This window comes from Sminthopsis crassicaudata, chromosome 1, assembly GCF_048593235.1.
Source record: "Sminthopsis crassicaudata isolate SCR6 chromosome 1, ASM4859323v1, whole genome shotgun sequence".
NCBI classification, from domain to species: Eukaryota; Metazoa; Chordata; class Mammalia; order Dasyuromorphia; family Dasyuridae; genus Sminthopsis; species Sminthopsis crassicaudata.
In genome coordinates this window covers 556,505,388-556,517,443 of record NC_133617.1, presented here as the reverse complement: position 1 = coordinate 556,517,443, position 12,056 = coordinate 556,505,388, and the positions used below count along the sequence as shown (strand labels likewise).

Below are 12,056 nucleotides of genomic sequence, written 5' to 3'. Positions count from 1 at the left end.
TATCACCACAAGAATTTATAGAAAGGTTATCTTTAAGGAGTCTGGTCTCAGTGATGAACATAATGTGTATTATGTATGATAATGGATAGAAACTCAACATGAGGATAATAATCATAATGATAATAATAAAGGTACCAGAGCAGTGTCTTGTCTTAAGACTGTTTCTAGCCAATAATCAGAAAAAATATGACAACCAATTGGTATTGTTTATGACAACAACAGTTTTATCAGCTATTTATAATAACATTTTAGGGTTTGGAAAACGTTTGAAATATACGATCTCATTTGAGACTCATGACAGTTCTGTGGTACAGGTGCTTTCTTAATCGGCATTTTAGGTGTGGGGAAACAGAGACCATAAGAGGTTGTATGGCTTATCCAGAGTCATGCAGTTAGAATTAAGTTTAAAGTAGAATTTGAAGTCAGGCTTTCCTGATTCCGCAATATCACACGGCGTCTCAACTAAGATCAGCACTAAGGTGAACAATATATAGACATGGATACTGAGCAGCATCCAGAATTAAACAGGTGTGAGGTTGCCTCCCAATGTGACCCTAACTTTCTCTTTACAAATGATGATATGTTAAAAAAAATTATAGTGATATTCTATAGCTATATGTCATGGAATACTACATTCTCCAAAACATGAAGGTTGAGGGTCCCCTAAAGGGCAACAGGAAGTGTATGGTGGGTGGAAGTACACTGTAATATATTCCTAATAAATAATTGTATAAGAAAAACCAAGTGCATAAAAAAAAAACCTATCATCCAGACTCTAATATAAAGTTAGATGGACAATCTATACATCAGTCCATATATCTTGGGCAGACACTGAGCAGATGGGGAAAAATAACAAGAAAAAAATGAAGCATTACCTATCATCAGCACCTCAGAAAACATGAATGTTGCATTTGTCTTGGCATCATCATCCTGTTCTCTGTGTTCAATTATTTTCCTTCTTGGTATACAGTATTGCTGTACTCCAGCTCAAATTAAGATATTTTTATTTTAAGCAGAAGGAGAGTACTTATGTCTAATTATTCCATAATTTTAAAAACTATGTTTTTCTAAGTATAAATCCAATATTTAAAAAATATTATTCTAACAGTCCTTGTGTTCAAGTAATACCAATATTATGTTTTTAATTAGTCAGAAAGCAGGTAGGCAGTCAAACATATTTGTGTAAAAAGGAGAAATAGTAAACTGAACTTCACACCTCATAAAAAGCTTTGTAGTCATCCCAGTGGTGGCTCTCTGCATCCTGTAAAATGCTTGTAGCACAAACTCTGACGCAGTAGTCTGTAACTTGAAACTGGAGAGTGCTGATGAATTCCTGATATCGTTGGATAGGCACTAGGAATAGGGGTCTGTTAAGAAGGAATGATCAAAGAAAAAGAAATTTAAGGCTTGTGCAGTAGGAGACATCAATCTCCAGAACTACAAATGGTTCTGATTATTAGATATCAATCATTCATTTCCTCCAGTACTGGTATCTAAAACCTATGTTCACTTAAAAAAAACAAACAAACAAACCTGGTCTTTGTTTCACAACTTCTTTCAAAATTATACATCTGATATTCTATAAATATACTCTTTAGCTTTAGATAAATTTCATTGTCAATAATTATTCATGGATAAAATTATTCACTATAAGCTTCTTTCATCGATCATTATATTATCTAGGCAGCTGATATAGAATTTCACAGTTGGAAGGGACATCGATAACCATATGATCCAACTATTTCACTAACATTCCTTACCAATGCTTATTCAGTCTTCCCTTGAAAATCTCCAATGATGTGAAAATCACTACCTAGTAGGCAACTCATGGCACTTTTGAATAGTTCTAGTTATTATTATTATTATTAAATTTTTCCTGACCTCAAAATTAAATTTTCTTTTTTGTAACTAGCACCTATTGCTCTCATTTCCTTTCTTAGCAGCCTAATAGAAAAGGTATTATCCTTCTTCTGCCTTACCACCTTTCAAATATTGGAAAACAGCTATTCTATCCTGGAGTCATTTTTTCTCCACATTAAAAATCCCCAGTTCATTTAATTGATCCTTTGATGAAATGAACACAAGGCCCTTCCTTACCCTAATGATCCTTCCTTTGGGCACCCTATCTTATTAAAGTCACTAGAGAACCACATGCATTTTTCAGAAGTAATGTTTATAAAAATACCCTATTGTCCCTATACCACATATTTTTAAACTTAAAAATTTTAATTATGTAGGCAGTAACTTTGAAAATTTGCTTTGAAAATTCAGTGAAAAAAGTGATTTCTGACACTTTAAATTCAACTATGAATCATTATTTTTGAAAATTTAAAAACTAAAATTAACTAAAATTTTATTTTAATAATTATTTTATTTCCTTTTCAGCTATTTCTTTCCAAATTATTATCCTTTATAGTCAGAATATGTATCACTTTCTAGTGTGTATGTGTAATGGTAGAGCTATAAGCAGAGGACTAGTAAATGAAACTTTGCACTAAAATTTAAGGAATTGGTAGCATTTGTACTATTCCAGCAAGGAGAAGTAACTGAACTTACTATATAATTATCAAAAATAATAAAATTATAATGGGAAGCTTTCTCCTAAGAGCAGCAGTACCTCAGGAGGCCCAGACCCATACTGAATGCTATCCTAGTAGAAGTTTCTTTATCAGTGACCTTGCCAATTGGTCAGAGTCTTTACCTCTTCTCCATAGGGTAGTGTCTCAAATTCTTTTCTCCAAACAGAAGCTTGTATTCTGAGATTTGATATTCCCCCACGTTGAATTTGTTTTAAAATGTTGATTTGAGGATACCTATCATACTCTTTATTCTGGGGCATATTTTATAATGTTCAACCCAGGAACTAAAATTTCTAGTTATAGCTCTGGTGACTTGTTTTCTTCTCTATTAAAAGCATAAGTGGCCATCGATTAATGGCTGACTCAAATATTAGCATTAGCAATGAGGAATAATAAACAACCATACTATCTCCTTTTCCTTTCTCACTGCTGCTATTTGGGGTTTTCTATCCAGTTTTTTCCCTGTATTCATCTTTATCTCTCTCATTCAAACCAAAGTCACTTCTAGCTGAAGTTGTGACACCAAACTTAGTGAGAGGGAAAGAGAGGAATAGTGGATGGGAAATTCTTCCCTACATGTTCCATTCTTTCTGTTTTGCACTCATCCCCACAGCTCTCTCATCACCAAATTGTAAGTTTAGGAACTAGCACCAAACGCGGTTCTTAAACTTACAATTAACTTTTAGAAAGCTACTTATAAATAGAAAATTACCTATATCAATAATATTTCCATTCTTTTTCCTAATCACAGAAACAATATTAGATTCTTCAAATATCTTAGAAAATACTAATATTAAATTGTTGTTCTACATTAGTCACCAAACAGGTTCAAATTAACTTTCTACATGAACTTGAATCACTAAAATGGCAAAAAATTTATAAGGGTAATTCATACCCCCACACACAAAATTTCTTGTTCAAATTTTACGTATTTTCTTTCTTTTGCATACCATCATCTAAAAAGATAACCAGAAAGACAATTGTCCTTCGTCAGTATTTAAAGAATATGTAGAGCCTTAAAGGACAACTTCCAAAATTTATGTACATTATAGTTTTATATATTCCATAGCTTTTCTTTACATATTAAAAAAAGATGAAAACTGTATTTTGATTATTAACTAATTTGAAGATGTCATCATATAACATTTAACTTCTATGATATAAAATGAAATAAAACTTTTATACTATTAACTTTAAATGATACTTACTTTTTACTTGTTTCTTTCATCAAATCATCATAGTGCATAAAATGCTGAAAGACAAATATTGCTGTAGCGAGAAGCGTATATAAATTTTGCAAGGGTATTTTGGAAGGAACTTCTTTGCTTCTCTCTTCCAACCTTGCTAGGACAGCTATTGCTACGTTACAACAGGCCTCCACAAAGTTTGCTCTAATTTCCTGAAATGAACCATCTCTGCATGCGAGAGCTAGAGGAAGCATCATGTCAAGTTCTTCCATGATGTCAGAACAAACCTAGGAGAGAAATAAATGTGGCATTGAATTATTGTGTTCTGTCAGCACTGGGTAACTTATGAACATTATGACCAAATTCCTCAATAATGAATTTAGCATCAAAACAAATACATTGACTCTGTTGTACAGTGATTTACTCCTCAGGAAGAAGAAACAAAGCTTTTATTTCAAAGGATGAGATACCAAACAATACTCCTCTCTGAGTAAACACTTCCTTCTTCTGCTTTCCCCAGAAAGAAAAAGGGGAATAAAGGGAGCCATAACCACTGACTTGTAATAAAGATCTGAAGAATGAGAGAGGAAATTATGTCACACATGAAGTAACATGTGACTAAACTAGCTTTGAAACTTTGATGATGAGAAACTCGTAGGGCAGAGAGAAATGACTGGGATGGAAAGAGTCTCTTTCAGGGCTAGACCCTGTGTTGGCGTCCACTGCACTTCCCTGTTAGTTATATATAAACTGAAAGGAATGACTGGGATTACTAGATGAGGCAGCCATGGTAAAATTCATTTTAAAGGCAGATTTGCAGCCAGTGACAAAACTGAGCACTAAAAAAGCAAGCCAGAGGAGGAAGTGGAATCCCAGGTAGTGAATTCCTTTAACTGATTAAACGCTGCCTCCTATAGGTTATGTGTAAAAGGGATCAAACTGGGAAAGCATGTAGCTAGTTAGTATCCAGCATTTGAACTGTGATTCCTGAATGAACAGAAAAGCAGGAAGGCCAGAAGGAAACAGATAAGTGGCAGAGCTTTGAAATTTATAAAATATATCTTATATTTAGATTTATTATATCTATATTAGGGGAAGCTAGGCAGCACAATAAATAGAGTATGAGGTCTAGAATCAGGACTTCAGTTCAAATTCAGTATCAGACTCTTATTAGCTAGCTGTGTGACCCTGAGCAAGTCACTTAACCATTTGCCTCAGTATCCCATCTGTAAAATGAGTTAGAGAAGGAAATGGCAAACCACTCCAGTATCTTTGCCAAGGAAACTCTAAAAAAGCATCAGAAAGAGTTGGACACAACTGAAAATGACTAAACAACAACATTTCCACACTTAAATTTAACAGGAAAAGCAAGTGGCATAATAGTCACAGATTTTTGTATAATCATTTTTTTTATTCTGCTTTGTATGTAGAAATGTCCTTTTTATTTACAATTTGTTAAATTTTCAGAATAATGATAAGTAAAGTTAAAATACAAAACACAAAATGACTGTGGGCCTGGAAGTCCTCCTGTTTTAAGAAAAGCCAGAAGAATGATTCAGGGATATTGGCCTGGAAGGAGATAAGAACTTCTGTAGCCTCTATGTCCCCCTGAATGAAGAAGCTGTGAAGAGAGTCTTTAAAGTCCCTCAGTCCTCTTGGATAGGCCAAGCGAATATAATAAAGATGACAATACTCCCTAAACTAATCTATTTATTTAGTGCTACACCAATCAGACTCCCAAGAAACTATTTTAATGACCTAGAAAAAATAACAACAAAATTCATATGGAAGAATAAAAGGTCAAGAATTGCAAGGGAAGTAATGAAAAAAAAATTAAGTGAAGGTGGTCTAGCTGTACCTGATCTAGAACTGTATTATAAAGCAACAGTCACCAAAACCATTTGGTATTGGCTAAGAAACAGACTAGTTGATCAGTGGCATAGGTTAGGTTCACAGGGCAAGATAGTGAATAAAAATAGCAATCTAGTGTATGACAAACCCAAAGATCCCAAATTTTGGGATAAGAATTCATTATTTGACAAAAACTGCTGGGAAAACTGGAAATTAGTATGGCAGAAACTAGGCATGGACCCACATTTAACACCACATACTAAGATTAGATCAAAATGGGTCCAAGATTTAGGCATAAAAAACGAAATCATAAATAAATTGGAGGAACATGGGATGGTTTACCTCTCAGACTTGTGGAGGAGGAAGGAGTTTGTGTCCAAGGGAGAACTAGAGACCATTATTGATCACAAAATAGAAAATTTTGATTACACCAAATTAAAAAGTTTCTGCACAAACAAAACTAATGCAAAGAAGATTAGAAGGGAAGTAACAAATTGGGAAAACATTTTTACAGTTAAAGGTTCTGATAAAGGCCTCATCTCCAAAATATACAGAGAATTGACTTTAATTTATAAGAAATCAAGCCATTCTCCAATTGATAAATGGTCAAAGGATATGAACAGACAATTTTCAGATGATGAAATTAAAACTATTTCCACTCATATGAAAGAGTGTTCCAAATCACTATTGATCAGAGAAATGCAAATTAAGACAATTCTGAGATACCACTACACACCTGTCAGATTGGCTAAGATGACAGGAACAAATAACGATGAATGTTGGAGGGGCTGTGGGAAAACTGGGACACTGATGCATTGTTGGTGGAGTTGTGAAAGAATCCAACCATTCTGGAGAGTAATCTGGAATTATGCCCAAAAAGTTATCAAAATGTGCATACCCTTTTACCCAGCCATACTACTACTAGGCTTATATCCCAAGGAAATACTAAAGAAGGGAAAGGGACCTGTATGTGCCAAAAGGTTTGTGGCAGCCCTTTTCATAGTGGCTAGAAGCTGGAAGATGAATGGATGTCCATCAATTGGAGAATGGTTGGGTAAACTATGGTATATGAATGTTATGGAATATTATTGTTCTGTAAGAAATGACCAACAGGAAGAATACAGAGAGGCTTGGAGAGACTTACATCAACTGATGCTAAGTGAAACGAGCAGAGCCAGAAGATCATTATACACTTCAACAATGATACTGTACGAGGATGTATGCTGATGGAAATGGATATCTTCAACATAGAGAAGAGCTAATCCAATTCCAATTGATTAATGATGGACAGAATCAGCTACATCCAGAAAAGGAACACTGGGAAATGAGTGTAAACTATTATTTTTACCTTCTGAATCCAATTCTTCCTGTGCAACAAGAAATTCGGTTTTACACACATATATTGTATCTAGAATATACTGTAATATATTTAACATGTATAAGACTGCCTGCCATCTGGGGGAGGGGGTTGGGGGAGGAAGGGAAAAAATCTGAATAGAAGTAAGTGCAAGGGATAATGTTGTAAAAAATTACCCATGCATATGTACCGTCAAAAAAAAAGTTATAATTATAAAATAAAATAAAAATTAAATTAAAAAAAAGTAATAATAAAGTCCCTCAGTCACTCCAGTCAGACAAAGTAAGGCCTGCAAAAGGTGGCTGAAAGTACCATTTCTTGCTGGCAAACGTAAACCAATCCATCAATTCCTTTGGCATTCCCCTCAACATAAACTCTGATCTTCACACCAGCTCTGGGCTCCCTGCTCTCTCTCCCCAGTGTCCTGGGGTCTAGGTCTGCCTGACCCAAATATAAAAGTTATAAAAAGTCACCTGCTCTCCTCTGGTCTTGGCATTCTCCCACCTCTCCACAATGGATCTCTCTGAAGGATCTGATCGGTTTCCAGGGTCTCTGACTGCCCTCCTCCCTGACTGAATTTCTCCCAGTAAGGCTTAGCTCGATTTATTTTCTCTCTGTTTGCCTTCATCTCTCTCCTCCGATTCTGTAATGTGGTGATCTTCCCTTCCTTGCACTGCACCTTAGCAATCTCAAACCTCTCTCAAATTACATTGACATATAACACAGATGGTACTTTTCTCAGTATGTATGATTTTATTAATGATGTTTTCTGAATATGTATGATTTTATATCCTGTTGTAAAGAACTACTTATCAAGCCATATTGATCTGATTGACTATTAATTATTAAGCTAAGCTAGTCTGACTTCCTAGGAATGTAGCTCAGGGAGAAGGAAGGGTGAGTTTTTCAAGGGTAGGGGACCAAGCCAAGAAACTACTTGGATAAATCTCCACAGACCATTAAGATCCAAAGAAGGCCTAGGACCAGCGCACAGAGGTATCCAGATCTCAGAAAACCACAGAGCTTCTTGTTTCCCCCATGTATTCTTTGCTTACAGTAGGAGGAGCACATAATTCTTAGAATTAATGGTCAGTCTTTATCATTTCCTTCTCTAACTTAATTTACAGTTAAGGAAACTGATTCAAATGGGGTTAAGTGATTTACCCAGAGTCATAATGAAGCTGGATTGAATTGGGGTATTCCTAACTCCAGGGTCTATCCACTGAACCATCTAGTTGTTGCAGATAGTAGAGATTATCTGAGCCCAATTACACAAGTGAAGTTGAGAGCAGAGGTACATTTTTTACTTGATTACTGCTCAACTGCTGAGTCCTCCAATGCATTCTTGAAAGGCAGAAGATCACAGTTTAGGTCCTAACATGGGAAAAGCCTCCTCCCATACCTCTCATTTTTCTTTCATGTTTGTATTTTTTTCCCTTAAATTTGCATGCTGAATGGCTTTCCCCATCACTAGTTCTCTTCATATTCTAAGATTTATGGGCATGTCCAATTTTGGAAGTATTAAGGTTGGGCCAACCAGAATCAAAGGCTCCATAGTTCCTCTCCTTGTTCCTCTACCCAAAGTAACCAGAGTGAGGGGAGTAGGTGAGTTTAATATATAAAGTATTAATATACTTACCAAATTAACAAAATTAATAAAATATTTCCTAATGAACCAATTTTTAGGCTGTTGGCCTCCTCTTTGTGTTATTTTTTTTTTTCATTTAAATTATTCTAAGAAGTGGTAATTATCTGGGTAGCTAGGTAGTGCGGTGAATAGAGAACCAGCTTTGAAGTCAGGAGGACCTGAGTTCAGATCTGGTCTCAGACACTTAACACGTCCTTGCTGTGTGACCCTGGGCAAGTCACTTAACCCCAATTGCCTCAGGGGAAAAAAATTGCAATGGTCAAAATCAATGTTATTAATTTTATCCATTTCCCATTTTTTGGCATCAACAACTCATTGAAATAGTCCATTTAGAGGTTGTATGTTAAGTTTCAGGCAACATTTCTTCATTTTTATCATGTCTCCTACTTTGGTATTGCTTTTGACTCTGATCAATAAATCTAATTATATAGATATAACTGATTGTGAAATGGTTCCCACATTAGTTACCACTTAAATTTTGTCTATTAAAATGTAGTCATTTCTTTTTGTTTGTTTGTTTGTTTGTTTGGTACTCACTATAACCAACCTCTTTCAACTTTCTTCTGAAAAGTTAGAAAGTTCTGGAAAAGTGTATATCATGTTTATGATATATATATACACATATATATGTGTATATATATATATATATATATATATGCAGTTTCTGAATATGAGATGAGTCTTTAGACTCTTCCACTCCTTAATCCCAAGTCAATTTTTTTTTGCCAATTTCTTTCCTTTGTCCATATTCAGATTGATTCTACCAAGTATCAACGTCTATGTTTACTTAATTCATCAGCAATGTCCTTTTATAAGAGGCGATCAATTTTCCAATAAAATTTCCTTTTGTAAGAAGTGATCAATTTTCCAATAAAACAATTAAAAGTCAGAATAAAGTTTCTCCTGTATTCCTGATCTCTACTTTAAGTTTATCCATAGCTCTCTTCACCATTGAGAATAGGAAGAGATATGAGAATAGACAACAAGAAAAATTTGGTTTTGTTTTTAGCTAAAAAAAACACACATGAATCCTTCCTTTAAATATGGAAGAGTGATCATCTGCATGGAGAAAAGTACCACCACCAATTAAGTCACATAACCATATAGTAGTAAATCATGTAATCTTAGTGCAGTTTTAAGCTTTAATAATTTTTAAAAAGTATATATGCTATAAACTTACAAAAGCTCCACTTTTTCTGAAAATTAATGAAGTAGTTTTGTGAACTGTGAATAAATTTTAAAAACTTTCATTTTAATAAAGTACCTTGTCATTATTCATTATGTGTACAAGAGTTTCTAGATGACCTTTTTCTCAGACTAGTGGATTTGTAGAGTAGGTCCTCTTGCTCAGCTACCCTATGTAAAAATTATTATCTACACATGAAAATCTCATCTTTGGATGATTTTTAACAAATGAATTTGAGTCACTAAGCAGCAGCTAATGAAAGATTTTTTTAAGTTCAAAAAACAAATAGAATGCTGTACAATAGTTATACTGAATTTTAATAAAAACATTAATATTTTAATATTTAAAATAATCTTTTAATTTTTCAAAAGTTTATAGCCTTCATATTTATGAATTTGCTAAAGCTTAAAACTTTACATCAAGAATTTGGAGACATCATGTAGAGAAACTAAACATACTAAATATTTATTGCATATTTCCTAATTTATTCTAATGATATTAAATTATTTTTCCATCAAATTTCTTGAATATTTAACCTACAAAATTAAACTTTTTGATAATCAATTATATATGTCAGATTAGTTCAAATAAATCTAAAACAGCAATAACATGAATTTAAGATCTGCTTATAAATTGCAGATAAGGGGTTATAGAGGTGGTGCTTTTTTTTTTTTTTTAATTATAACTTTTTATTGACAGAACATATGCTTGGGTAATTTTTTATAACATTATCACTTGCATTCACTTCTGACTTTTCCCTTCCCTCACTCCATTTCCTCCCCTAGATGGCAAGCAGTCTTATACATGTTAATTATATTATAGTATATCCTAGATACAATATATGTGTGCAGAACTGAACAGTTCTCTTATTGCACAGGGATGATTGGATTTAGAAGATAAAAATAACTTGGGAAGAAAAGCAAAAGTGCTAACAGTTTACACTCATTTTCCCGTGTTCCTTTTCTGGGTGTGGCTGATTCTGTCCATCACTAATCAATTGAAACTGAATTAGATCTTCTCTTTGTCGAAGATATCCACTTCCATCAGAATACATCCTCATACAGTATCATGTATAATGATCTCCTGGTTCTGCTCCTTTCTCTCAGCATCAGTTCATGTAAGTCTCTCCAAGCCTCTCTGTATTCATCCTGCTGGTCATTTCTTAAGAACAATAATATTCCATAACATTCATATACTACAGTTTACCCAACCATTCTCCAATTCATGGGCATTAATTCATTTTTCCAGTTTCTAGCCACTACAAAAAGGGCTGCCACAAACATTTTGGCACATAGAGGTCCCTTTCCCTTCTTTAGTATTTCCTTGGGATATAAGCCCAGGAGTAGCACTGCTGGGTCAAAGGGTATGCACAAGTTGATAACTTTTTGGGCATAATTCCAGATTGCTCTCCAGAGTGGTTGGATTCGTTCACAACTCTAAGGTGGTGTTTTCTAACTTAAATCTTTTTCAAGGTTGGAGAAGACCAATCTGCCCAAAGGCCAATTCTCCATAAATGCTTATAGTTTACAATTGTTTGATCTAGATTTCTGACAAAGGCTTCAGTGAGGGCATGCTTCTCTGAAATAGAGTAGATGATCTTCAACAATTCTCTTTTAAAACTCTTTTAAAAAAAGATTATAATAGGAAGGAAAACCAGTGGTTTTATGCTAGATTAGCAGCTTTTTAAATACTGTAGTTTGGATTTACTTATGAGTGTAATTACTTCTTTTTTACATAATGTTCTATATCTATACTTCTTAAAACTTTTTTAAGTATTAAAGGCTGAATCACATGATATAATGATATTCATATGAATAAGAGAAAAAGATTTAATGATTGACTAAGTTGGCCACAAAAACTCAAAAGAGCCTGTTCCTACAAGGGATAACCTATTCTGACTTGCTTACTTCCTATGAAGCAAGCCACATTTCTAATATATGTGTGTAGAAACCTGTGTTCCCACCCCTTTATTATAAATAAAGGAAAAGCAAGCAAGGAGAGAGCTGAAAAGTCCTTCCAGTCTCAGGCATCCACAGATAAACAGTTTTTGTGAAATATACTCAGGTTTTACTCTCAAATTCCCCACTAACTATACTATTAAACTTTGTACAACAATTATACTATTAAACTAGTACAATGATTATATGTACTAAATTTTCTCTTTTCTTACATATAAAATCAGAGGATAAGCAGCTTTCAAAAAAAGATCAATGAAGTTTTTTCCCCCAATAAAATATATGTAAAATCT

At 34.0% G+C, this 12,056-nt stretch overlaps 1 protein-coding gene across 7 annotated transcripts in view; it reads right to left on the bottom strand.

Moving 5' to 3' along the window:
• Nucleotides 1–12,056, bottom strand: part of KIAA0825 (KIAA0825 ortholog) — a 541,416-nt gene that overhangs the window by 365,514 nt on the left and 163,846 nt on the right. For all 7 annotated transcript variants that reach the window (XM_074282080.1, XM_074282081.1, XM_074282085.1 and 4 more), the window contains 2 exons: nucleotides 3,788–4,053; nucleotides 1,217–1,367 (listed from right to left, as the gene is read on the bottom strand). In XM_074282080.1, coding sequence (XP_074138181.1) covers nucleotides 1,217–1,367; nucleotides 3,788–4,053 — 417 coding nt within the window. The remainder of the gene's footprint in view (nucleotides 1–1,216; nucleotides 1,368–3,787; nucleotides 4,054–12,056) is intronic.